This window comes from Sparus aurata, chromosome 16, assembly GCF_900880675.1.
Source record: "Sparus aurata chromosome 16, fSpaAur1.1, whole genome shotgun sequence".
Lineage (NCBI taxonomy): Eukaryota > Metazoa > Chordata > Actinopteri > Spariformes > Sparidae > Sparus > Sparus aurata.
In genome coordinates, this window is record NC_044202.1 from 12,749,320 (window position 1) to 12,777,237 (window position 27,918).

A 27,918-nucleotide genomic window follows, 5' to 3' on the forward strand; every position below is an offset into this window, starting at 1 on the left:
ACCAGCATCATAAATACCCAAAATAACTTTTTAGCAGCATTCATATCTGAATGAGCTTTCAGCTGAAAGGAAAACCACACGTCCACATAGTGTGGTTGACGTCAAAGCATGTTAATCACCACACACATAAAATACTTCAGCTTTATGTGACAAACACTGGCTCCAGCACCTGTTTGCTGCGCTCTGACTGGAAAAATTGTCATGATGCGTGGGACATGTGTTCTTGCAAATGTGGTCCCCTCAAAACCACTGAAACTCTCTGCACTGTGACCACCGGATACTTATAGTTTAAATTTTCGTTTTAGAAAGCACAGACGAGCGTTGCGGTAAAAGCCCCTCACCTCTGCCTTGTATATAAGATGAACATGCACCAGCCACATATGAGGTACATTCAGAGATCACCACTCACTGCCAGCAATGGAACAATCCTCAGTCCTCCTTGTGTGCATCCTCGTGACATGTTGCGGTGGGCTACAGAGTGTTTGAATTCTATACAAAAATGGTCTTTATCATGTAAATTATGCTTAAACATTCTGTCTTTTCACAGTCTGGACTGTCCACGGGAGAACCCTTCAGATCAATACTGATGACCAGGAGCCAGTGGACATAGAGATCTCTGGCGAGGCCGGCAAGGTAACACGGCTGCTTCAAACAATCTTATATTACAGGGATTATATCTACAATTGATGATCAACAAAGCATCATTCGCCTATCTGCTGCAGCTCTGTATCTAAACTCCACTTGGCCTGAAACCAATCCAAACTTGAACCCTGACTTCATTTCATATCCCAGCCTAAACTGGTTTATCATCAGTGAATATATAAATGCAGTTGTTATGACTGCATTCAAAATCTTACTTATTCTTGAAATACAATTGCAAGCTGTGTTTAAATCAAAAGTACTTATTCTGCAGAAAAAGCCCTCTGTGGTTGACACATTATGTTATTTGATTGATTGTCTATCTGCTCGAGGTGAGGCTGGTTTTAACTACTTTAAATATACTTTGGGCGGGTGGTTCCCAGCCAAGTGCAGTATACTGTAAGTAGTATTTGCTTATAACTACATTTTTTATGTTATAACCCATTTACTGTTCAACAACTGCTTATTGAACTTTGCACATGGTTGTTATTTAAATCTCAGGACCTCGGCACGGGCACATTTATCATATATTGCACACGTCATGTACCCGCAAGCACAGCTACTGTGAATTGTATGTTTATCTTTATTCTAATAGCTTTTATTATATTTTTATTCAAATGGCTATTTTATTTTTTCTAATATCTCTTCATTATTGTCTCTATTTTTTGAGACTTAATCCTGTGCTGCTACTTATTTCCCTCTGTACTACTGCTGTGTTACTAGTGAATTTCTCCCAAGGGGGATCAATAAAGGAACATCTTATCTATCTTATCTTAGTAATTAATGTAGGTGTTACTTGTATGTGCAGATTCCAGGCATTTGCTGGGCGTGCAAGTGGGCCTTAAATAAGGTGAAGAAAGTCATTGGACCAAATGCCACCACAGAGGTAAAATAAAATGTCTTCAAGACTGATGTTGGGAGGCATTGTGAAAAGATCTATACTGTCATTTTTCTCTTTTATTTTTACAGAGCGTGACAACAAAATTGAATTCCGTCTGCAATGAGATCGGCCTTTTAAAGGCTTTGTGTCGCAAATTTGTGAAGGCGCACCTCGGAGAACTGATTGAGGAACTCACGACCACCGATGACGTGAGGACAATCTGTGTCAACACCGGAGCCTGCAAGTGAGTCACCAGACCTAACGACACACACTCCTTTACTTATACTAACTAAATTTTATTCAATTTTTGCTCCAAATATATATATATAACACATTTCTTATCCTGGATGACATTTGAATTATTTTGAGCTTTCCCTCTTTTTCTGATCTCTTCAGGCCAAAGGAGTGGGTGAACCTGCTCTTTTACCGAAGCGACGTGGATGCAAAATTTGAAATGATTGACTATCCCTGAGATTGTGTGCATTGTTGGCACTTAATTTGCAAGAAAAACAAAACTTTGTGGTCACACATTGACCACACACTCGGCATGCTTCTGATTGAAGGCAATCATACCTGTAACATGTAACATTTCTGCATTAAATTACTCAAAGCATTTAAATATTTTGTTGAGTTGTGTTTTTATTTTCCTAAACTTTTACAACAATGTTAAAAACAAACCCAGAGAAATCTGAAACCTGGAAATGGTGCATTTCATTTGGTTGCATGACGCTGTCACTTAAGGGAAGACATTAGATTATATGTCAGAGAGTGAAGGGGTCAGTGAATTATACTAAATATAATGTGAAATAAAACTTAAACATATTCCACCTTATCCATAACTATTTCCACCTGAGATAAGTAGATAGATTGGCATCAGCAATGGTGGTTGTCTATCAAAGAAGACAACATCTCCTATGATCCCACGCTTCGTATTTATTTGTATTGAGAGAAGCCTAGCAGCAGAAATGACATATTGTGCCTTTAATGATCTCTGTCGGCTATCTTTTCATCACTGCATTTACTTTGTGGCACGTCCGTCTTTTAACTTTGTTTATTTTGCTATGCCTGTAAAGGTAAAGTCTAGTTCTGTATCTGAGCAGATGATATCAGTTAACGTGTGCGTTTGTTTCTTTTCATGACCATCGTTTGTCCGACTGGACAATGTGTTGGTTTAAAAATGTGATATGTACTTCCATTTAAATCTCATAAATTCATGTTTTAGTGATTAACTTTGAAACTTCTGCATTAAATTACTCAAAGCATTTGAATATTTTGTTGAGTTGTGTTTTTATTTTCCTAAACTTTTACAACAATGTTAAAAACAAACCCAGAGAAATCTGAAACCTGGAAAAGGTGCATTTCATTTGGTTGCATGACGCTGTCACTTAAGGGAAGACATTAGATTGTATGTCAGAGAGTGAAGGGGTCAGTGAATTATACTAAATATAATGTGAAATAAAACTTAAACATATTCCACCTTATCCATAACTATTTCCACCTGAGATAAGTAGATAGATTGGCATCAGCAATGGTGGTTGTCTATCAAAGAAGACAACATCTCCTATGATCCCACGCTTCGTTTTATTTGTATTGAAAGAATCCTAGCAGCAGAAATGACATATTGTGCCTTTAATGATCTCTGTCTGCTATCTTTTCATCACTGCATTTACTTTGTGGCACGTCCGCCTTTTAACTTTGTTTATTTTGCTATGCCTGTAAAGGTAAAGTCTAGTTCTGTATCTGAGCAGATGATATCAGTTAACGTGTGCGTTTGTTACTTTTTATGACAATCATTTGTCCGACTGGACAATGTGTTGGTTTAAAAATGTGTTATGTAGTTCCATTTAAATCTCATAAATTCACGTTTTAGTGATTAACTTTGAAACAACTTCTTAACAAACCTTTAAAAAAAATCAAAAAACGTTAAAATGTTATTAAAAAAAGCTGACAAGATTTTTTCATGAGAACTTGATGTTTTAAAATTAGGACAGCGGCAGTATGGAAGGTAGAGCTTCAACGTGTTCAATGTGAGTAAAACCATGTAGATGGTGTGACTACAGAGCTGACACTACAGAGCTGACACTACAAGAGCGGTTGCTGAATCTTTCACACGTACAAGTCTCTGTGGTTATTCTGAAACCTTTGTTCGGGAAACTGCAAAATACCTTCGGCACAAATAAAAAAAGTAGTGAATTAAAACTTCTCTTTGTGGTTTGGAGCTTTTAAAGATGGGCCGACGGGTGATATGGGATGTCTGTCCAACAGGTGATCGGTAAAATCAAGACACTCGAAATCAGTGGTGAAAACATTCGCTCTGACTGAAAGAAAAAAACAAGTCAGAAAGAAAATGAAAAGCCACCACTAACCGTCCTCTGACAGGATGTTGTTGGGTACCATAAATACCGAGAAGCAATGATAAAGGTAAAACCATTATTTTGAGTTTGTGTGAAGTAGATCATACATGTAAGAATGTCTCACTGTAGTATACTAAGTCCCTTGATCTTTAACTAAAGTAGAAATATGCCACTGTAAAAAGGACTCTGAAAAAAGACTCTACCTTAAAATGTATACTTAAAATCAAAACTAAAAGGACTCGTTGGGCAGCAGAATGGCTCTTGCCCTTGTAGTGCTGCCATATCATATCTGATTGTTGTCAGGCTACCCGCTGGAGCACCAAAAAATACAAATAAAACATTTTCCATTTTGTCCCGTTGCAGTCACATGAGCTGAAAACTATGGTGCCATGCCGTTTTAGGAGACATTTGTGTTTGTGACATGTTTCTGAAGATTACATCTCCAGAATGGCAGCCTCTGGTTTGGGGGGCCACAGACATGGCCACAGCATTGGGAGATGGACTAACATATTGTTGGATTTGGAGGTTTGATTGGATGTAATATTGTTAGTTTCATTCTTTTTAATAGCGCAGACGCTAGGGTTTATTTAATATGAAATTAAACTATATAGGGCAGCTGAGAGGCGCCTATATTAACGGTCATATTGAAAACATTATGAATACAAATCATTCTTAAAAATATCTAGATCTTTATGTTAGCGTTAGCAATGTTAGCTACAACAAACTGGTTATTAGTTGAGGGTGCAGATGATTCAAACAACAGTGTTGTAGTGACGTGAAATGCAACGGATGGGGGAGTTTAGTGGCTGAATTTTATCAAGAACACCTTTAAGATGGAACATTTACACTTAATATAGCAGTAAACACAAAGTGGGATCAGGTAGTATAGTGAGTAACAAAGTCCATATATGGAGGCGGTTGGGGACAGACGTTTGGGCTGAACACTGTTGGCGTTGAGTGTGAAACCACAGGTCAACAGTGAGTTAGTTAAAGTCACAATTGTAAAGTGACGTCATGTACGATACTGAGGTTAAAGTAGTTATTTTAATCCAGTGACCATTTTTACTTCAACAGGTTTTAGAAAAGATCTCAATCGTCATGGATTTCAGTTCATTAGAAATGAGCTAAGCCTCAGACATAATCAAATCTAAAAGCATTTAGTCTCAAGCTTCATATTAAAGTTAAGGTTGCATGTTGTCTGCCAATATTGAAATGAAAAGGTTCACATTTTTCCTCTCGTACTGCCGACATTGAGCTTTAAGGTTCACCCGAGGTTCACTGTTCACTGTGAACTTGATTTCAGATACAGTACTGTACTGCATCAAAACATGACAATTCAATTTTGACATGTATAAAGCGCAAACATACTGGAGCATGAAAGTCCAATCACACTTAATGATTAAATTTTAATGCTGGCAGCCCTCACAGATCCTCAGAGCGACAAACTGCAAAACTTGAGAAGGCAGTGCTGCATATTCAGAATGTTTGGAGGATGAAAGTGGGCAACAGTGAGTCCTTCCCTTTCACCAGCTCATATCACCACATTCAGTATTGAAACCTTGTTGTAGCCACAAGCTGACAGTCAGCAGTGATGCGTGTGAAAAAAAAGAAAGAAAGAAAGAAAGAATAAAACTTTTTTTTTTTTTGTCCAACCAGAAAGAATTCTGTCACAGATGAAAAATGATCACTTTAATTACTTTCTCTTTTTTTTAATAATTCAGTGAGTTGAGGAAAAAATGTGCAGTATGACAAAGGCACACTGCTAACACATCAAACTGTCACACATACACATAAATAAGGCGTACAAGACACATGAAACATAAAAGCTATTTACACAGAACGTCCTTGTTTTAATTGCGCGGCCTCGAGCGATCACTGCTTACTGATGACAACCTTAAAAAAGAGAAGCGCCATCATTATAAATTTCACACGGCTCAGGTTTAGTGTCATGATGAAGATCTGCCAACATCTCATTTCATTTCTCCCTCTTCATGAGGGGGCTGCAGTGGATAGCAGGCACTTGCTGTTTCGGTCCATGAAGCGCCCATGTGACCAACCGCTGTCGCAGCTCTGCTTCAGGGCCTCCCGGTCCAGCTTGTTGAGTCCCTGGGAGCAAAGACGGAGATCCTGGACAAGCTCTGACAATCCGTCAAGGCCTGCAGTGTCCCAGGGGCCAGACACCTGACAACCTGAGGGCGAAGCGAGAAGCAGGAATTCAAAGTGAATGCTTGATTCTCCCACTGGTCTTTCTTTTACAACAACGAAAACAAAAAGATCGAGGGGGAACACCCTCTATGAAGTACATGTCTCAAATGTATCATACTCAAATTCAAGCAAACTTATCGGCATGAATGATTAAAGGTGTAATAGGGTCAGACTGAGGACAGTTTGAAGACGGGGGATACAGTACAGAGGTGATTTACAGTTAGATTGAAACATAGCTTGTGAATCTAACTGTTGTGTATGGTGTATATACACACACACGTACCTTGAAGGTTGAGTAGGGTCAAAGGTCGACGAGCCTCTCTGAGGGAGTTGAGGATGTTGTGAAGCCCTGCTGATGTTACGGACGGGTTTCCCGATAAGTTCAGACTCACCAGAGTTGTACATAACGGCAGGCACCTGGAAGTCCAAGCAGTACATGAAATGATTCTAATCACCCAAATAAGGCAAGTTTAACATCATTACTAATAGCATGATTGTGTTAAAAAAAAACAAAAAACTTAGATTTATCGTATGCATGCAAATGATCACAAACACACAAACACACACACACCTGGCTAGGCTAGCTACAGTGCTGTCTGTCAACCCATTTGCTGCCAGACTCAGGTTGGTCAGCGAACACTCGTCCTACAAGGAGAAGAATGCTTTAATTTGTTTGCTCTCAATAGCATTTGTATTAATTTGTTTGTGTGCTGAACATGATTCGTGTGTACCTGTGACAGGACGTTGGTGAGGTGTTCCAGCTGCAGGTAATCAGCAGGACCTTTGCGCACGGCGGACAGATCCAGGTGTGTAAGACAGTGGAGAGGGAGAGTCTTCAACACCAGCTCAAAGCCAGTGGAGCCCAGTGCATTGTGGGACAGACACACTGACTTCAGGTGTCCTGTTCCTGAAAGATAAAAGGATATTAACAGATTTATTTACTCATTTTAAAGCCTAAAACATCTTTTAAAAGATGGGATAGTAGAGTAACACTACATTTGTGCTGTATCTAAAACTCCTTTCTAGCGAATTATAAATCCTGACACTTCCTGTTCATTAAACTCAAGAGAGCTCTATCAATAATACAAGGACTTGATTACCAGAACACTGAGGCTGACACACATCACCTTATTTAAACATTCAGTGACATTTCAGTTAAAATAAACACAGACTCGGCCTGTTGGGGCGTCACCTGTCAGAGCGCTGGCCAGCAGCAGTCGATGCTGCTGTAGGAAGCGAGCCGTGAGGCCGCAGGCCTGCAGTGAGAGCCTGGCTAACAGAGGGCAGCAGGACAGCAGACAGGACAGGGACTCAGACACAACGTCACCCAGCGGGTTCATGCTGAGGTCGAGCTCCTCCAGGCACTGCGAGAAGAGACCACAAATAGCAATATTGTTCTATCAAATTACATTCATATCAAGGTGCGATTCAAGGATTTTTAAAACCTGGACTCTTTTTAAACATAGTTCAGTGCCTAACTGATGGTTTGCAATAGCTGTACCGTAATCCCTAATCAAAGCTACGTCCCCCAAAAGTGTTTCTTTTTGGCACTAGCAGGCTCAGATTGTTACTCTAAGTTTGTGACAACTTTATAAAAAGGACGGACAGACAGAAAGATCTGCTATATTGCTCTGTTCGAAGCCACCAGACTCTTTTGACAACAGCAGTTATACTTCACAGAAAATGAGTGCTGCTATTCAGTTTTGGACACTACTGTCCATTTTGCAGCCAGCAGAGGCAATCTACTGGACCAATTCCAAAAACTTTTTGCAACGATTTAGTCATTAAGATGCCAATTTTAAAAACATTTGCGTAACCCTTTAAAATAGGCGGCCTGTCGTTCTCAGATAAGTAAATTGTGCATGGTTTTGGAACACTGTGGGTTGTGACACTTCCTCCCAGTGTGATCTGGGAGGAGCTGTGTCGAGTTCACACTTTGAAAGTTCACACTATCAAAGACGTATTGAGGCATCAGTAACTAGTACACAAAAATAGGTATGCTGTTTTTTTTAAACGTGGCAACATGAATTTGCTGATGTCTCCCTAAAATAACCATCCACGGGCTGTTTTTCTATGCGTTCTCGTCCATACTGCTCTGCTAGTAGCAGCATAGATTCTGCACATCAACTCTGATGGTGACTCTGACTCTTGATTTGACATCGTCCTCTTGTGTCGGGTTGCGTTTGACGCAAAACACACTTTCAAAATCCGAATTGAGGGGCCAGGAAGTCCCACTGACATTAATCACCTCCAAATGCGCTGGCAGCCTCAACTAGGTATCAGTCACACAAGTGGTTTTATCCTCTGAGATTCCGATTCTTTTGATGGTGGCAGCCACAAAATCGCTGCATATAAAAACACACAGAACTTACGGGAAACGCCGGATGGCTCTGTCCCTTCAAAGCATTCACAGCCTTCTCCAGCCCTTCTCCTGTAATCTGACAGGCAGAAATGTCCAGCAGCCGAAGCCGAGGCATGGTGATCGTTGTGGCAACCAGCTCGGAAAGAAGGTCATCGTGGAGACGGTTGCCAGAAATGCGCAGCTCGGTGAGGCTGGCCTGAAGTTTTAGGGCACGCAGGAGCGGGTTGAGGGAGGAGGGGGCCAAGCTGAGGCCGCACACAGACACCGAGGAGCTCCCGTCCTGCGCCTCGCACAGCCGGGTGACACGCTTGTTCTCAACTGCAGGGAGATAACAAGGCTATGCTCCAGGATGGGTTGTCAGAATGTGCGTGTCTGCGTTTGGGTGCATTTGTGTGTGTTGCTCACCCACTGCCAGGCTCTGACAGGCCTTCTTGTAGCGCTCAGGGAGAGGAGGGAGATCCCAGGAGCAAACCTCAGCCAGGACCTAAGACACAAAAACAAAAACATTGCCAACTATTTTGATAAGCGATTAATCATTTCAGCCATTTTTCAAGCAAACGTGCCAAAACATTTTCTCTTTCCAGCTTTCTAAATTTAGAAATTAACTGTTCCTCATTTTCCTCATTTATATCATAAATGGAAAAATTGGGGGTTTTGGACTGTTGGTTAGACACAAAAGCAAATCGAAGATCGTGATGAGCGTTTTCACAACTTTTTGGACATATCATAGACATGATCAGCAGATTCAACTGATAATGAAAAAAATCTTTAGTTGCTGCCCTACTTCTGTCCTGATGAAGTTCACTAATCACACAACATGTGAGGCCCTTTTCCTAACGTCCGTCCTCACCTCTTCGTTGGTGTGCAGGACTGCCAGCAGCAGGTCCTGCGGGGAGAGCAGAGCGCCCTCCTTCTGCAGAGACAGGCGAGGCAGGAGACCACATTTCTGGTAGTAACGCTGAGCGGCCTGCTCACACAGCCACGACACGGTGCAGGTGTCGGCCTCACTGGAGCACAGTGCAATGAAGATAAGGGTAAACATGTAGAGTAGAGTAAAATAGTAAATCCTCTAGTGGTTATAAAATAAATGAATAAATCTAAAAAAACACATCAGTGGTGCTGTTGTTGTAGCAGAATGCACCAATCAGAATTGGTTTAGCAGCAGTATAGGAGAAAATAAACAACAATGCTATTCATTCAGATAGATAGCATGACATACTGTATATAAAGTATACCAACCTCTGCGGAACTGGAATGAGGAAAACATCCTCCTGAACTCTGACCCTCATTCTGATTGGTGGAGGCAGTGATGTAGGCATGGGAGCAAAGGTTTGAGCTGGAAGCTTAAATACATTTACAAGTAAAACAAATAAATTAAATACACATAAGCAAAAAGGATTGGCTTTTTCTAAGGGGAAATTTACAATTACCACATCAGAATCTAAAAAAATATAATCCAGTCACTAAAACCAGTAAATAAGTCCTAAAGATGAATCATAATCCAAAGTTCTGCAAATGCTGAAACACAAACTGTGCAATGTGACTCATGCAAAGCAATGATGTAAAAAAGGCGGTTTAGATCTAAGATAAGATTGTGATCAGGCTGCGGCAGTGTCTTAAAACCGCGCTACTTTCTTGATCGCCTCGCTCTCATTTACCACCACATTCATCACTGTGTAATGTTAATCAAGAAAGACGACAGATCCCTGAAAAATGGCGTTCCAGTTCCAGCTCCCACTGATATTAATAATCGTCTGGCAGATGTCAACGCTGCTGTGAAATCTCTCTCTGAATTTTGACCCTTTTGAACTTGAAATGAGTCCTTATTAAGAAACGTTAGCTTTCTCTTCATCCAAGGCAAGAAATACCGTTTTGATGTGCATTTTTCCGGATGTGACTCCATCAGAATAAAGTTTAGGATGCAAAGATTTCTCCTGACCTGCATGTGTACTTGTGGAGGCGGAGGCGTCTCCGGTCTCATGTCGTCATCATCTGTAACTGTGGGACTGTGAGACCTGTTGACCTCTCGTCGGCCCAACCTGACCATCCCCGGCATTTGAGTCATTTTGACCTGGTGAGGCCTCTGAGAGCTGTTCTTTTTCAGAGAGAGACCCCTGCTGGAAGAGGATGGAACTGCAGAGCCTGAAGTAGAAGAACAGCAAAATGTAGGTAAAACAGGCAAAGAAATGTGGGGTAAAACAGATTAAGAGAGTGAAATCATTACCTCTGGAGGTCGTGTCAGAGGTTAAGTGCATGTGTTGAACTCTCGCTGTTGACGACGAGGCTGCGCCCTCCCCTCTAAACCCATTCTGTTCCTCTCTAAGCCTCCTCTTCTTCTTCGGCTGGATTTCCTCCAAGTCGTCCTCCAACCAGTCATCCGCCAGATATTCCTCCTCAGGAACCAGAGCCGATTTGTTGCTGGCTGAAACAGCAGGTGTGCTGGAGAGCTGAGGCTGCGTCAGACCCTGGAAACGACTTTTGGCGCTGCCTAAGCCCCGGATGGCGCTCTGGTACTCCTCTCGCGCAAAAACAGACGGCACAGGAGCCTCCCTGACATTTTCCCGACCTGAGTTTGGGATGGAGTTGGTTTCCCTGCTTGGGGGAGCTTCCTGTTGACTCGGGGCTGCGGGGAAACTGCTTCTGGGGCGGACGGGGCGGAGAGGACTGACCCGGCATTCAGTGTCGCTGTCGTCTGAGGAGCTGCTGTTGTTCTAAGAAATTTGTACACATAAAACATGAAGTGTGATTGTTAATTTAGAGAATCGTAAACAAGACTTTGTATAATCCTAGTGAATTTGTAAGGAGTAATTATGTTTACCCCATACAGGACAGCAGCCTCTGTTCCTCTGGCTCTGTGGCGCTGTGTTGAGCCATGGTTCTGCCACCGTTTGGGGCTGGCAGGTACTGCCTTCACCTCTGAGTTCCTGGCGCGGAGCCAGTCTTGGCTGGAGGAACAGCCCCCTCCAGAGGACAACAGCGGCTCTGAGTTCTCAGCATCAAACAGCTGGCTGTCCTGCAGGGCATCGAAAGGCTTGGCTGGGGCTGGAGCAGCCGGCACTGTGTTAGTCAGAGATAAGTGGGGAAGAAGAGGGTTTCAAAGGATGTTTAAAAAGGCGAACAGAGGATAAACTTCTACGACGATGAAAATGCCTCACCTCCCCCTGCGAGCGCCTTCCTAAGCAGTCTCTCTGTAGCGACGCACTCCTGCTTGGTTTCATGGTCCAACTCTCTGCTGTACGTCCTCTGCCACTGACGGAGGGTGTCCATGGCGGTTAGACCCTGAGAGAGGAAGGTGAAAGCGAGAGACAAATGCACACGTAAGCCCTATTTGGAACCGATTTATGGATCTCAGGGAGTTGGTGTGATTACAATATTAGCTGTCGTGATTTAACCTCATATATGTCAATCTATGTGAGTTGTTTGTTTGTTTTTTGTTTTTTTTACTTATAAAATTGGACCTTTCTGGTCTAAGTTAGAAAAAAAATCATTTCTACGTGAAACCAAACAAACATATTTGAAAAGATATGCGTTTACTTCCAAGCATCAAAATGCACCGACAATAGTTTTCTTATCACGCCGTAGCCCTCTGAATCTGAATCACATCGAGTTGTGACATGCTTCGAGATTCCCACCTACCTTGGAGTTGCGCAGGGTGACAGAAGCCCCTCGTTCCACTAAGAGCCTGGCGACTTTGAGATTGCCACAAGCAAGGGCGTCATGGAGAGGAGTCACCCCCTCACATAAGGGGCCGCCAGGATCGTTGATGTTAGCGCCGCGCTCCAGCAGCACGGCTACAACATCTGGATGAGAGAACGACAAAAAGGAGACAAAAAGGGTGAGAGAGGTCGTTTCATTTTTTACACAACAACTTTTAAACGAAATTAAAGGAGTGAATTTAGTTACCATAGTGGCCGTGGTTGCTGGCCTCGTGGAGGGGAGTCCAGCCACAGTAGTCCCTGGGGTTCACCGGGTGACCCTGACACACAGACAAGCAGGTGCAGTTAATCATCCTTGTGTCTCTATTTTGCACATTAACCAATAATAAAAAAAAAAGCAGTACATTTTGAAACCACAAATGTTTTCCTACCTGTTCCACCAGATACTGGACCTGCCTCAGGTTTCCATCTATGCACGCTCTGTGCAGGGATGTCTCGCCCTTTTCGTTCCTCTTGTTCCACTAAAGCAGGAAATTGATACAATAATGGCCGAGGGTGAAACACTGAAGACGTACATGGAGAACAAAGATGAGAAGTGACCGATACGTGACTCACCCTTCCTGCTTTTCTCCTTCCTGATACAGTCTTGTCATAACCCTCCAAATCATCGTCTGCAATATGAACAGTCACACAAGGAAAACATGAAATAACTTAAATAATTGACATTTGTCTAGAGACGCCAACGGGGCAGAATGTCTACCTGAGTCCGAGAGGACGACGTCACTATCGTCCAGAGTTTCACTGTTCTCCATCTCCTCCTCTTCGTCCTCCTCACCATCGCTCCTGTCCGGACTCCAACCCTCGGCAGCACACAGCTCCTGCAGCCTCGCCTCGGTGTCATCTGCCGTCGATGAGCCACATCGTCTCTGGGACGCCAGCCAGAGCCTCAACACACGTTTCTGTGGGCGGCCATGCACAGCATCTGATGCTCAGACATTTTAAGTCTCTGCACAGAGATCACAGTATTATTCTATAGGAGGCATTTGCAACTTTCAGCTGCTTGTTCGTGCTCACCTGTAGTCTGGCCTGCCCAGACTTTTGAGCACATCGTGAGGCTTTGCTGTAGCTGCCGTCTATATCCTCCACAGAACAGCCGCTCTCCTCCTGAGCTGTTGCGATGTTCAGCCAAGTGCTGCACTCCTGATACAGACACATAAAAGATTATTTACATTATTTACATGTATAACAACCTATAAAGAAAGTCCAGAGATGTTAGGTGAACATACAGGGAGTACATGCATACCTCAGACGAGCTGCCCTGTCGTAAAGCCAGCTCCTGTCTGTAGTGCTCCACCGCCTTGCCGTGCTGTCTCAGGTCTGCGTAGGTCGCAGCCAGGGACACGTGGATGACAGCCAGCTCCCTGGGAGGCTTTCCCAACGCCTCAGCCCCCTTTAGCTACACCACATAGAAAACAGGGATTAACATAATAAATTGTGGTGATGTACCGTGAATAAACACAAACTGGAGAGGAGTTAAAAACGCAGTAAATATCAGGCGCTAAAAGGAAACTTTGGTAAAAATGTTTTACCTGAGCTTGATATGCATCCAGAGCTTTGCTGTAGCAGCCAACCTTACAGTAAAGGTCGCCCAGCTGCTCTGCCAGCCCCACGGCCTGATGGGAGCTCGGCCCTTTTCCCTGATCCTCCCCGAGCTCTTCCTCTAATTTACAGCCCCGGTCCGCTGTGGCAATTAAACAGAACATCAACTCGGCTGCCTTGTTGAAAAAAATACTTTTGACTAAATAAAAATAACCAACAACACTGAGCAGATAAATAAAGATAACTTTCACCATATTTGAAATTTTTCTTCACAGCCTGCCTGTCCAGAGGCTGCTGGGAACCCAGCTTGAGAGCTTCCTTCAGAGATCGTCTAGCCGCCACAAAATCACCCAGAGACAGCTGCACCTGTGGATGAACGTCATGGAGGGGTTCCAAAATAAGATCACAGGTGGAATATTTTCATGAATGCTTCCTCAAGAGTGAGGTCATACCTTGCCAATGCAGTGGAAACACTCGCTCTCGCTGAACTTGTCTTTAATCTTCCTCGCACACTCTTTGGCCTGCTCAAGGCAGCGCACAGCATTAGACTTTTGCTCATTACGGAAGTAGATGTTGCCCAGGTTAAAGTTTGCACGATAGAGATCCTCCAGCAGCTGACTCTTCCTTTACCGGATAAGAATGTAGAAACCACAATTAGCAATAACGGGATGCTTTTGACTGATGAAGTGCACCTACTGTATGTGTCATTAGCCATGTCCCTTGCCGAGTTTTGACATTAAGATAAAGTAGTGTAGGATGTTCTTACTCTGCAATAAAGACGCTCCGTCGGATAAACTCGCTGCAACGCTTCGGCTCGCCCAGATGATCACAAACCAGACCGAGATTGAGGAAGAGGCGCGCTTTCATCTCGCTAATCTCTCGCGCTGACACATTACCTAGAGGTGAGAGGAAGGGAAAAAATGTAGAGCGAACAGGTAATACAAAAACTTGATAGCACTAATATAATTTAAAAGGCTTCATAAATTCCCAGAGGAAACAAACAAGCAGACCTTCCAGACAGTCATCCACAATGGCCAGGCTCTTCTTGAAGGCTTCCTCTGCTTGCTCTAAACTCTTCCTTGATTGGTCCGATTCATAACGGAAGAGGTAGGTTCGACCGATAGTGGCCAGTGCTCTTTGCTCCTCGGCATGATCTCTGACAGAGCGAGCCAGGTCGAGGTGACGCCGCTGGTGCTGAAGAGGAAACATACACACAGCCACGTAAAACACTTTGGTAACATTCTTGCAAAGTGAATCACTATCCTACCGACTCAGAGATCTTGAAGACTTGGGTTTTAGCACCACAAATGAATCTTTAATTAAGCACTCCAATCTACTCACTTTCAAAGCAGCATCGATGTTGCCCATCTCTGCGTAGCACTCTCCTATCTTACGGTTGGCCACAGCTCGTCCAATCACGTCGTTTAGCACCTCGGAGAGAGCCAACTCCTGCTGGTGCTCGCTGATGGCAGCCTCGTAATCACCTGGGATACACAAGGACGAATGCGCATTTAGCATACTCAAAAAGCAGGACAGAGACAAAAATATGTTTTTCTTCATGCTGCTACAGTTAAATGCTTGAACTTCGCTGTGTAGAATGATGTATCTGCAGAGTTCAACACTAGAAGGCTGTTTTCACATCAGCTGCTATAAAAGCTTAAATTTTCTCTATGCTCACTGAAAATATGATTTTAAGAGTCTGACGTGGAAACTTGAAGCATCCAGTGGACATATACTAAAGCTGCAGACAGTTGAACAGCAGTATAACTTATGAAATGACAAGCAACCGCATATCAATATACTATGGAGAAATGGAAATTATACATCTTTCTGCAAAAAACAATGTCAGCCACACATTTGGGATTGTGTTCTTTATGCACTGATGCATGTGTGCAGAGGATCTTTGGAACTTTATGTGCACACTAAGAGGGAAATCAATGAGCAAGCATGGCCTTTATTATGTAAAGTTATTGTGAATAAATGCATCTCTAGTTTGTAAATGCACACAGGCTGAATTTAAAAAGGAGTCATGTCTATCTACAGACAAATATGTCCATGTCTATTTGTACATTATACATTTCTTATTTGAACAATCAGTACAACGTTGTGATCATTAGCTGTTATTATGAGCCACTTACCATTTCTGGACAGCAGCTCTCCGAGCTGATTGCAGATGCTAGCTTCCTCTTTTAAGTTGCTGCTGCTCGCCGCTTTGCTCTTAGCTTTCTGCAGCTCTGTATACGTAGTAATCACACATTACACCTTATGTCTTGCGCAGCACTGTAAACACAGAGATACAAAAGGGCATTTTCAACTTGCAAACAACGTACGAGCGAATGAATACTTACGTTTTATCTCCCTTGAGGAGCTCATGTTGACTCAGCTCAGAGCCCTGGCAGCTAGCGGTTAAGCTAGCTAAACTGCAGCTGGTAGGAAGCAGCTTCGCGTCACTTTAAAAGCTTTTCACGGATACATTTGTTGCTCGTCCATCGATGTCTTCGCTGTCATTACGTATCAGATCGGGTCTGATGTGTCACTGAATAGCTCAACAAAGTAAACACTTCAGCGATCGTCAATTTCTTCCAGATCTAAACTTTACAATGCCCCGCGCACTGCTTCAGCCAATCACCTCACTGCATCAACCCTCAATCATATTGTCCCTGCTTTTTGACTGTCAGGCACAAAAACCCACCTCACACATCAGTATTCAAAGGTTATGTCTCCGAATCATCTGCTGTGACTGAGCTCTTGTTATATCGCATCTGATTTCTTGACATGTGTACGGCTGGTGTACAGAAAAGGACTCGTGCAGCATGATGAGAAGTGTGCCTGTTTGAGTGACAGACTGAAATCAGGGCACAAGAATAATGACGACATATTCTGACCGTTCATTGGCTAATACCAGAGAGTGACGTAGTTCTACATAGAAACTGTCTCATTAACGACTTCTGTTGTTTATACACTTATTTTAGATACATAATGTGATAGAACAACACGGTGAGAGCATGTTAACGCGCTGTGACTTAAACAACAGATAAAGAAGTAACAAGTAGTGACTCATCTGGGCCGAGGTCAGGTCAAATCAGGTAGAAAGGTAAACAGGTAAGATTCCCTCTCATCCTAGTACTGTGTTTGAAGAAAATGGTCACATGATTCAGTGATTCGGTTAAAAGCACCTTCGTCGGGGAGCCAAAGTCTCAAAAGCTCAATAAAATGGGTTGGACCTGACATGGTCTGCCATACTTTTTATTTGTGTTTTTTCTTTTAACACTGACCCCAATAATTGGAGGGTCTGCTCTGCCGGAAATATCGCGAAAAAAAAAACTGATTTTTTCCCTCAACTCCTCAGTGGGTTGGTTAGGCTGTCAATAAATGTATTCCAGATATACAGAACACATGTGCTGACAACATCCACTGAAAAAATAACTCTTAAAACACATTTCTACACGATTTTGCATCAATTTAATGCAAAAAAATTAGGAAAAATTTATTTTTCCAATATTTTCATCTTTACTTCATTGGCAATCAATTATTCCACCAAGTTATGACATCAGTCAATATGCCATTCTTTTCACCAAACAGTATACTCATTCCACAGAAAAAAATATAAAAATCCAACCAAAATCAATGGATCTGTGGAGATTTCACTACTAGTTGGCGATCGACAGGCTCAGAACCTAAATAGAATTTTAGACATATTAGTCTATTTGCCAGCCCATAGAGCCCCATTGTGAACCTAGAAATGTTGAGTACACCAAAGTTTTACGTTAGAAATGTACAGTATGGGCCCCCAGCATCAAGAAACTGCTGGATGCTAACTTACATATGTTTGGCAATTTGCATAATTAGCACTATTAGCATAAATCAGCATTAATCGCCTATATAGGCAATATTTCAGCAACTGCTTGGCCGATTTCGACAATATTGGCATGGTTTTGGAGGTTATTGAGGATGCGAAATTCATTTCTGACATTTTCAAAATTCGAAATGGCAGTTTAAACCAAAAGTGGCCATATTTCAACTCCCAGTGGGCTGATTTATATGAATTTCGAGTCAATTTAGAAGTTTTAGCTGAATCTATAAAAATAAATTGTAGAATATTTATGAACACAATTATCCAAATGATGCAGAATATGTACATTTTAATTCACATAACATTACACTCTGAGGTGACATTGGAGATAACAAAGGCAAGTACCATATCAAACTAGAATACTATGACTGTGGCTAAATTATATAGAGAAAGGAGTATAATACAAGTTACAGGTAGAACACAACAGTCCTGTAGTACAGGTACAGGTTTTAAAACACAAGTATAGCCAAAAATATCAAAGCAGAAAACTCTATGTGCACTAGTTACACAACGTGTTACAACTAGAAAACTTTCATCAAGCCAGAGCGCCTTGCACTGCTACTCTGCACTATATAACCATATCTTCATCATCAACATCATCATCTGCTGTGTCTTCATCTTTTTCTTCAGACTCTACATTCTTGTCGTCTTGCTCTTCTTGCTGTGATAGTGTGAGCGGGTTGCAACATTTACTGTCATCGCCTTTGCAGAAGCAGTAGCTGGTACAGGCCTGCAGCTTTGCAGCTACAGCTGATAATGTCCAAAAGGACAGGAGGAGCATCCATAGAGGTGCACGTTGCGCTCTGTAGGAGGCAATGTCTTCAGTGCTGGGGGGGGCTTCATTGTCTTTTCCAACTCTTCAGCATCATTGTACATCTCATCCAATGACTTGGAGAGATGGGAGTAGATGCTGAAACATTGAGTCCACACTGCGACCTGCTCAGGGTTGGTGGAGATGCCCTTCATGCCTTCTACTCCCTTCCCTTGCTTGATGCATGTCTGCTCCGCAAACATATCTCCACTCAGTGCAGCTGCACCATCTGAGTGGCGGCACACATGGCTTCCGGTGAGGAGGTCATCCTTGGCAGTAGCAGGAAGGTGCTGCATGTCACGCAGATGCCATGTGATCAATGTTGAGTAGTTCTGATGACTGGCGGCAAAGAAATAGTGCAGCATCTCTTCAAGGCATGTTGTTGTTGCAACAGCCAATCACCCTCTCTTTCTGCTCGCCAGAACTTGTGCGCTATTAGGATTGGGGTGATGAAGCAAAGTAGACTAACTTTTTTCGGTAGTACTGGTAACATTAACTGTTGATATATTAATTACTGCGGATTAAGTCTCTGGATTTTACACAAACGAGCTCCTACCATATTTTAACAATTTAAACCACCCCAAGAGACGGTTTAGAAGTAGGCTATAGAGATATTAGTCTATATATAACATTTTAAAAATGAGATATGGACTATATACACACTGTAATCGTGGTTATCTGCTTCAATCTGATCAACTTACTTGCATTAAGATGATATGATCTGTTGGGCCTTGCATTACGCAAGGCACAATTAAGTAATGTTTATGCAACAATAAAAGGGAGATTTAGGTTAAATTTGGCTATCAATAATAATTAATGATTATTTGGGATAATTATTAATTATGATGAATAATATGATCCAATTTGCATTAGATATACGTTCTATCAGATTGGATCGGATTTCAGGGACGAGGTAGAAGTAGAAGGATGGCGGCAGTGTCTTTCCTCCTAAATAACTGCAAGCAAGAGCGCCATTGTGCATCTAGTTTGTGTAATTATCATGTACACAATATACGAAATGTACAAAGATGTAGCTTCACCTTGCTCTTGGTACGCCATCTTTCTTGAATGCCGAGGCAGAGTTTGTTGTTGCTGGTGACGTAAAGAGGTCAGCCGGAGTGGCTCTTTTACCACTAGTTGAAATGGGTACAGCGCCACTTATCGTACCGGGGTATGAAATGCTTCAGCCAGTAATTCTATTTTCTCACCGGCATGTGTACTCGGACTATTGCAGTAGTCCGATTGAGTAGCATAGTCGAACTATGGCTGTAATCTGACTAAGCTGTGCATGTAAACGTACTGACTGATATCACATGTGGGTGTGATATGCTCTAGCCTCAAGGAATGTGTGTGTGTGTGCGTGTGTGTGTGTGTGTGTGTGTGTGTGTGTGCGTGTGTGTGTGTGTGTGTGACATGATGCCAGGTTATAGAAGATGGTTAGTTGCATGCAGAGACCCTGAGTCTGTGAAGCATAATTTGACTAACGTCGAATTAGCCGTCTAGGAAAGCAAACTACCAATAACTTGACTTGACGTCACAATAATACCAAAAACAGTGAACAAACACATAAATTGAACACATGTGCATCACATCAACCAGGGTTTAAAGTCTTGTGCTTAGCTGTGCTATGCTATGCTATCTAAGCCCAGTTCAGCGTTACCAGTCTTTGAAGAAAAGGTGCTGGTGGTTGCAGGAGAAAGTTGGGGTTCCAGTATTGAACAATGCTGTTCTTGCTGTGCAAGGTTTGATGAAAGTCGGCAGAGGAGGAAACTGGTTTCCTTTGCAAGGATAGCAGCTCGGTGCTAACCTGCTTGGTGTTCCTCAGATCCTCAGATTGGCAGGACCTCGTGCTGCTGCAGTGAGGAGAAGTTCTTTGGGCCTGCTGCCATGGCAGCTTGCAGTTCCTCACAGCTTGTTGGGCAGCCCCGTGGGGGAGGTGGAGAGGAGCCCTTGAAGATCCGAAGTTGAAGAAGTAGGGGGCGTTGAGTGAGAGAGGGCGAACAAGGAAGGCGCTGGGGTTTTGACTACCTGATCAGCTGGGGGTCTGTCACCCTGACCAATAGTAGCTCAAACCTGAATTTTGCAACTAGGTGTGAAGAATGGGGAATTCTGGGACACTGAGTTCAGTTCAGAGTCCACTTTGAAAGCCACAATGAATGAGTTCATCTGTGGGTCCCAACATATCCAAATATAAAAATCTCTGTTTTGTCTGTCTTTCCGTCCAGCCAGTATTCTGTCCGAAGCAGTAACCACAGCGTCAATGACACAAAGTTGTGCAGTCAAAAAACAAAAGCAGAACTGAAGAAATTTGTATTACGTCTCAACATTAACACCAATGACATTGTGCTCTCTTGATTCTGAAATGCAGGTCCAACGTATTAAGCATATATATAACCTCAAAATCGACTCAAAATTCATCAAAATCAGTCCACTGGGAGTTAAAATATGGCCACTTTAGGTTTAAACTGCCACTTTGAATTTTGATATGGTACTTGCCTTTGTTATCTCCAATGTCACCTCAGAGTGTAATGTTATGTGAATTAAAATGTACATATTCTGCATCATTTGGATAATTGTGTTCATAAATATTCTTTTTATAGATTCAGCTAAAACTTCTAAATTGACTCGAAATTCATAAAAATCGGCCCACTGGGAGTTGAAATGTGGCCACTTTTGGTTTAAACTGCCATTTCGAATTGTGAAAATGTCAGAAATGAATTCCGCATCCTCAATAACCCCCAAAACCATGCCAATATTTTCGAAATCGGCCAAGCAGTCGCTGAAAATTGCCTATATAGGCGATTAATGCTGATTTATGCTAATAATGCTAATTATGCAAATTGACAAACATATGCAAGTTAGCATCCAGCAGTTTCTTAATGCTGGGGACCCATACTGTACATTTCTAACATAAAACTTTGGTGTACTCAACATTTCTAGGTTCACAATGGGGCTCTATGGGCTGGCAAATAGACTAATATGTCTAAAATTCTATTGAGGTTCTGAGCCTGTCGATCGCCAACTAGTAGTGAAATCTCCACAGATCCATTGATTCTGGTTGGATTTTTATATTTTTTTCTGTGGAATGAGTATACTGTTTGGTGAAAAGAATGGCATATTGACTGATGTCATAACTTGGTGGAATAATTGATTGCCAATGAAGTAAAGATGAAAATTTTTTGCATTAAATTGATGCAAAATCGTGTAGAAATGTGTTTTAAGAGTTATTTTTTCAGTGGATGTTGTCAGCACATGTGTTCTGTGTATCTGGAATACATTTATTGACAGCCTGTGTTTTAAAACCTGTACCTGTACTACAGGACTGTTGTGTCATCTGTCATCGCCTTTGCAGAAGCAGTAGCTGGTACAGGCCTGCAGCTTTGCAGCTACAGCTGATAATGTCCAAAAGGACAGGAGGAGCATCCATAGAGGTGCACGTTGCGCTCTGTAGGAGGCAATGTCTTCAGTGCTGGGGGGGGCTTCATTGTCTTTTCCAACTCTTCAGCATCATTGTACATCTCATCCAATGACTTGGAGAGATGGGAGTAGATGCTGAAACATTGAGTCCACACTGCGACCTGCTCAGGGTTGGTGGAGATGCCCTTCATGCCTTCTACTCCCTTCCCTTGCTTGATGCATGTCTGCTCCGCAAACATATCTCCACTCAGTGCAGCTGCACCATCTGAGTGGCGGCACACATGGCTTCCGGTGAGGAGGTCATCCTTGGCAGTAGCAGGAAGGTGCTGCATGTCACGCAGATGCCATGTGATCAATGTTGAGTAGTTCTGATGACTGGCGGCAAAGAAATAGTGCAGCATCTCTTCAAGGCATGTTGTTGTTGCAACAGCCAATCACCCTCTCTTTCTGCTCGCCAGAACTTGTGCGCTATTAGGATTGGGGTGATGAAGCAAAGTAGACTAACTTTTTTCGGTAGTACTGGTAACATTAACTGTTGATATATTAATTACTGCGGATTAAGTCTCTGGATTTTACACAAACGAGCTCCTACCATATTTTAACAATTTAAACCACCCCAAGAGACGGTTTAGAAGTAGGCTATAGAGATATTAGTCTATATATAACATTTTAAAAATGAGATATGGACTATATACACACTGTAATCGTGGTTATCTGCTTCAATCTGATCAACTTACTTGCATTAAGATGATATGATCTGTTGGGCCTTGCATTACGCAAGGCACAATTAAGTAATGTTTATGCAACAATAAAAGGGAGATTTAGGTTAAATTTGGCTATCAATAATAATTAATGATTATTTGGGATAATTATTAATTATGATGAATAATATGATCCAATTTGCATTAGATATACGTTCTATCAGATTGGATCGGATTTCTGCCTTCTGCGCAGGCACGAGGTAGAAGTAGAAGGATGGCGGCAGTGTCTTTCCTCCTAAATAACTGCAAGCAAGAGCGCCATTGTGCATCTAGTTTGTGTAATTATCATGTACACAATATACGAAATGTACAAAGATGTAGCTTCACCTTGCTCTTGGTACGCCATCTTTCTTGAATGCCGAGGCAGAGTTTGTTGTTGCTGGTGACGTAAAGAGGTCAGCCGGAGTGGCTCTTTTACCACTAGTTGAAATGGGTACAGCGCCACTTATCGTACCGGGGTATGAAATGCTTCAGCCAGTAATTCTATTTTCTCACCGGCATGTGTACTCGGACTATTGCAGTAGTCCGATTGAGTAGCATAGTCGAACTATGGCTGTAATCTGACTAAGCTGTGCATGTAAACGTACTGACTGATATCACATGTGGGTGTGATATGCTCTAGCCTCAAGGAATGTGTGTGTGTGTGCGTGTGTGTGTGTGTGTGTGTGTGTGTGTGTGCGTGTGTGTGTGTGTGTGTGACATGATGCCAGGTTATAGAAGATGGTTAGTTGCATGCAGAGACCCTGAGTCTGTGAAGCATAATTTGACTAACGTCGAATTAGCCGTCTAGGAAAGCAAACTACCAATAACTTGACTTGACGTCACAATAATACCAAAAACAGTGAACAAACACATAAATTGAACACATGTGCATCACATCAACCAGGGTTTAAAGTCTTGTGCTTAGCTGTGCTATGCTATGCTATCTAAGCCCAGTTCAGCGTTACCAGTCTTTGAAGAAAAGGTGCTGGTGGTTGCAGGAGAAAGTTGGGGTTCCAGTATTGAACAATGCTGTTCTTGCTGTGCAAGGTTTGATGAAAGTCGGCAGAGGAGGAAACTGGTTTCCTTTGCAAGGATAGCAGCTCGGTGCTAACCTGCTTGGTGTTCCTCAGATCCTCAGATTGGCAGGACCTCGTGCTGCTGCAGTGAGGAGAAGTTCTTTGGGCCTGCTGCCATGGCAGCTTGCAGTTCCTCACAGCTTGTTGGGCAGCCCCGTGGGGGAGGTGGAGAGGAGCCCTTGAAGATCCGAAGTTGAAGAAGTAGGGGGCGTTGAGTGAGAGAGGGCGAACAAGGAAGGCGCTGGGGTTTTGACTACCTGATCAGCTGGGGGTCTGTCACCCTGACCAATAGTAGCTCAAACCTGAATTTTGCAACTAGGTGTGAAGAATGGGGAATTCTGGGACACTGAGTTCAGTTCAGAGTCCACTTTGAAAGCCACAATGAATGAGTTCATCTGTGGGTCCCAACATATCCAAATATAAAAATCTCTGTTTTGTCTGTCTTTCCGTCCAGCCAGTATTCTGTCCGAAGCAGTAACCACAGCGTCAATGACACAAAGTTGTGCAGTCAAAAAACAAAAGCAGAACTGAAGAAATTTGTATTACGTCTCAACATTCACACCAATGACATTTTGCTCTCTTGATACTGAAACGCAGGTCCAATGTATTAAGCATATAATTAACCTCAAAATCGACTCAAAATTCATCAAAATCAGTCCACTGGGAGTTAAAATATGGCCACTTTAGGTTTAAACTGCCACTTTGAATTTTGATATGGTACTTGCCTTTGTTATCTCCAATGTCACCTCAGAGTGTAATGTTATGTGAATTAAAATGTACATATTCTGCATCATTTGGATAATTGTGTTCATAAATATTCTTTTTATAGATTCAGCTAAAACTTCTAAATTGACTCGAAATTCATAAAAATCGGCCCACTGGGAGTTGAAATGTGGCCACTTTTGGTTTAAACTGCCATTTCGAATTGTGAAAATGTCAGAAATGAATTCCGCATCCTCAATAACCCCCAAAACCATGCCAATATTTTCGAAATCGGCCAAGCAGTCGCTGAAAATTGCCTATATAGGCGATTAATGCTGATTTATGCTAATAATGCTAATTATGCAAATTGACAAACATATGCAAGTTAGCATCCAGCAGTTTCTTAATGCTGGGGACCCATACTGTACATTTCTAACATAAAACTTTGGTGTACTCAACATTTCTAGGTTCACAATGGGGCTCTATGGGCTGGCAAATAGACTAATATGTCTAAAATTCTATTGAGGTTCTGAGCCTGTCGATCGCCAACTAGTAGTGAAATCTCCACAGATCCATTGATTCTGGTTGGATTTTTATATTTTTTTCTGTGGAATGAGTATACTGTTTGGTGAAAAGAATGGCATATTGACTGATGTCATAACTTGGTGGAATAATTGATTGCCAATGAAGTAAAGATGAAAATTTTTTGCATTAAATTGATGCAAAATCGTGTAGAAATGTGTTTTAAGAGTTATTTTTTCAGTGGATGTTGTCAGCACATGTGTTCTGTGTATCTGGAATACATTTATTGACAGCCTAACCAACCCACTGAGGAGTTGAGGGAAAAAATCATTTTTCACATTTTTCTGATAAAAAATATAGGATACATACACTAAAATGGCCACATTTTTTTTTCGCTATTTTTGCGGCAGAGCAGACCCTCCAATTATTGGTTCTTAGGGTCAAAGTTAAAAGAAAAAAACACAAATAAAAAGTATGGCAGACCATGTCTGGTCCAACCCATTTTTAAGACTTTGGCTCCCCGACTACCTGAAATTGACCATTCCTGCCAGAGACAGAGGCTGCATCTGTATAAATATGTAAACTTAAATAATTTGAATAGATAGTATATTTAAATATGCCATTATCAAAATGATAAGCAACATCACAAGATGATGAAGTACAATATTTCTGACAAACATTAAAAATGTATCACAATATAGGCCTGCCATTACAAATTCATTCAATGAATGAACACACAAACATTATTTTTTATTTTTTTATTTTTTGTCGGGGAAATTAAATGCAAAAATTACCATTCTCACTGTAATAGTTAGTCACTCATATCAAAACACAATACATAATAAATGTAGCATCTTGTAATCATTAGAAAATATTGTCCATTTGTAACTCATAACATTTGGATCCTTGTATGATTTGGTCAAAAACAATCACAGTGCGATTCTTTTGAGCAACGTGACATTTGTGAAATAATCCAATTTTGAGGTGGAAATGATCATTTTTGCATCCATGTTTTCATTTTCACAGAAAAAAAACCCTAAAAAAAATCATGATAGAGCCTGACCAATATTCGATTTTTGAGGCCGATGCTGATAGTGACATTCTGGGGTGGAACATTTCAAAAAAATTGGTGGGTTATTCGATATATATAAATGTGACAAAGATACATAATGAAGTCAGGATTGACACCATGCTTGATTTTGAAAGATGAAGGTTGACGAAGCGTGTCTGTCACTGTGCAACCAAAACAAAAAGGGACATTGTCTTCCCCGGTCTCTAGGTAATGGTGAACCAACTGGACTAACTGTGTAAAGTCTACACGGCAAAGAGCTGATGGAGGAGGCAAAGAGGGAGAGTGATTGATCCCGAGGTAAAACAAGAGCGGACATCGTCGGTGTTGTGTCAAAATCTGTTCCCTCACTGACTGGTGTTTCCCCTCTCCACCTGCATATGTTGCCTTTTAAAACCGTCAGTATTTCTACTAGATCAGTAATTAACAAAACCGGCCCACTTACGTATATAACCAGATGTTTTCCTCTGCTATTCCATAACACTGAGATTGAGGTTTTTAGGTCAAATTCGGATTCTTAAGATTTTTTATTTTTTTTTACTTTAGACAGTATCCAGGCTGTTAGCAGCAGTCATGTTGCTTAGGCTGTCTTTGTAACAGTGGAGAAGGTTGTTTTCCGCTTGACAGTAAACTTTACTGTCCAAAATGCCATCAGCGGACTAAAACAGTAAATTTGCCTTTAATTTGATAGTTATAAATTACTTGATTCACCCTGTTCTGCATCATAATCTCAGGTTTAGTATTAAGTGCATATCGGACAGCGTCTACAGCAATACTGCTATATCTGTGACAGGCCACAGCGGTGTTATTGGCTATCCACTCGATCAGTTGGGGCTCCAATCAAACATGATGTCTTACATCTGGGGAAAAGGAATGATGAAATATTATAATAAGAAAGAGCACATTCCTGATTCCAGTTTGTTTTTAGTTGGTAGCCCTTATATCCGCCCCCCTCGGCAGCACTACTCTAAAAAAAGGACCTACAAATCTGAAACCCAAACAATGCCTGACATTACTTACACCAATTTTCAGATTGACGTCCATGGAGCTAACCCAAATTCATGATCTTATAATCCAACTGTTCAGTCTGCTAAAAAAAAAAAAAAAAAAGGCTGACACATGGCCTGGATGACGGTGACGTCAGGGCATTGGACCTTTTTTGATTGGATTTTTCAGATGGACAGCACGCCTTGGCAGACAAATAGTGATGGAGCCTCTATGCTTCACCGAACAATAGAAGCAAACACACCGATTGTGTGTCCTCTGATTGATAAGTGTCCAATGATCAAACTCCGTGTAGTGTTTTTATGCGTCGTATGACAAAATCAGTGTAAAAAAAATACTCTAAACATTAAAAAGTCAGTTGCTATTTTGCCTTTTTATTTCATATTATATATCTTCTTAATGCTCTACATTTGTAGATCTCTTGTTTGAAAACTCTGCTGGCCTGGTTTCTGATGGATTTTTGCAAAGCACACCACCTGTGTATTCATTTTCTGGAGCATCCAAAAATATTCCCAATTCTGACTCCCCCGAGAAAAAAATACAGAGACAAAAAAACACCACAGCCTTCAGCGCGAAAATAACTCCACAGTGATAAAAGAAAAAAAAAAAAAACCTGCTCTCACTGTCCAAGTTTACATTAAGCAACGCTCAAATCCTGCAGACACCAACGAGCAGAACCGCCGATTTGAAAGCGTGAAAATATTTTTGACATGCCACACGAGAGACTGCAGCATCAGGAGGAGCCGAGAATCCTTTTCTTTTTTCCTTTTTCTTATTTTTTTTTTTTTTGCATCAGACACGCAGAGCTTCCTCCCAGTCTCTGCGAGCCTGTATCTCTAAACTGTTGACCTTACAAATGAGCGCGCCGCATCATTGTGAGAATTGGTGTTTCTGGGCGGTGCAAAGTGGAGTAGAGCACATCAGAGTGCAGGATATATCTGAGCACAGCAGAGCGCAGAGAGGCAGGCACATCCGCCGCTGCAGGGATCAAATCTGTACCATCTGACGCTCAAGGATTTATGGGT

At 41.9% G+C, this 27,918-nt stretch overlaps 3 protein-coding genes across 4 annotated transcripts in view; 2 read left to right on the plus strand and 1 right to left on the minus strand.

Annotated features, from left to right (window-relative positions):
- The first annotated feature begins 359 nt into the window (after nucleotides 1-359).
- LOC115597422 (antimicrobial peptide NK-lysin-like) lies at nucleotides 360-2,134 on the plus strand. Its single transcript, XM_030443303.1, has 5 exons — nucleotides 360-466; nucleotides 548-633; nucleotides 1,448-1,525; nucleotides 1,609-1,763; nucleotides 1,916-2,134. The coding sequence occupies exons 1-5, from the start codon at nucleotides 418-420 to the stop codon at nucleotides 1,989-1,991; spliced, it is 444 nt and encodes a 147-aa protein (XP_030299163.1). The 5' UTR covers nucleotides 360-417; the 3' UTR covers nucleotides 1,992-2,134.
- A 3,413-nt stretch (nucleotides 2,135-5,547) lies between these two features.
- Nucleotides 5,548-16,534, minus strand: tonsl (tonsoku-like, DNA repair protein). Its single transcript, XM_030392387.1, has 28 exons — nucleotides 16,044-16,534; nucleotides 15,834-15,929; nucleotides 15,037-15,179; nucleotides 14,706-14,889; nucleotides 14,462-14,591; nucleotides 14,148-14,319; nucleotides 13,947-14,061; nucleotides 13,686-13,837; nucleotides 13,400-13,552; nucleotides 13,171-13,296; nucleotides 12,857-13,055; nucleotides 12,712-12,767; nucleotides 12,528-12,617; nucleotides 12,344-12,416; nucleotides 12,077-12,240; nucleotides 11,596-11,719; nucleotides 11,259-11,497; nucleotides 10,665-11,151; nucleotides 10,380-10,582; nucleotides 9,680-9,783; nucleotides 9,291-9,447; nucleotides 8,846-8,924; nucleotides 8,451-8,758; nucleotides 7,271-7,442; nucleotides 6,810-6,985; nucleotides 6,650-6,723; nucleotides 6,362-6,495; nucleotides 5,548-6,062 (listed from the first exon to the last, which is right to left on the minus strand). The coding sequence occupies exons 1-28, from the start codon at nucleotides 16,066-16,068 to the stop codon at nucleotides 5,863-5,865; spliced, it is 4,335 nt and encodes a 1,444-aa protein (XP_030248247.1). The 5' UTR covers nucleotides 16,069-16,534; the 3' UTR covers nucleotides 5,548-5,862.
- A 188-nt stretch (nucleotides 16,535-16,722) lies between these two features.
- LOC115566244 (gamma-aminobutyric acid receptor subunit rho-1) overlaps nucleotides 16,723-27,918 on the plus strand; it is a 28,758-nt gene continuing 17,562 nt past the window's right edge. Inside the window, exon 1 of one of the 2 annotated variants that reach the window (XM_030392028.1) lies at nucleotides 16,723-16,797. The gene's annotated coding sequence lies outside the window, so the exon portion shown is untranslated. Of the gene's footprint in view, nucleotides 16,798-26,098; nucleotides 26,189-27,918 lie in introns of those variants that run through there. The other variant, XM_030392029.1, reaches the window with a different exon arrangement.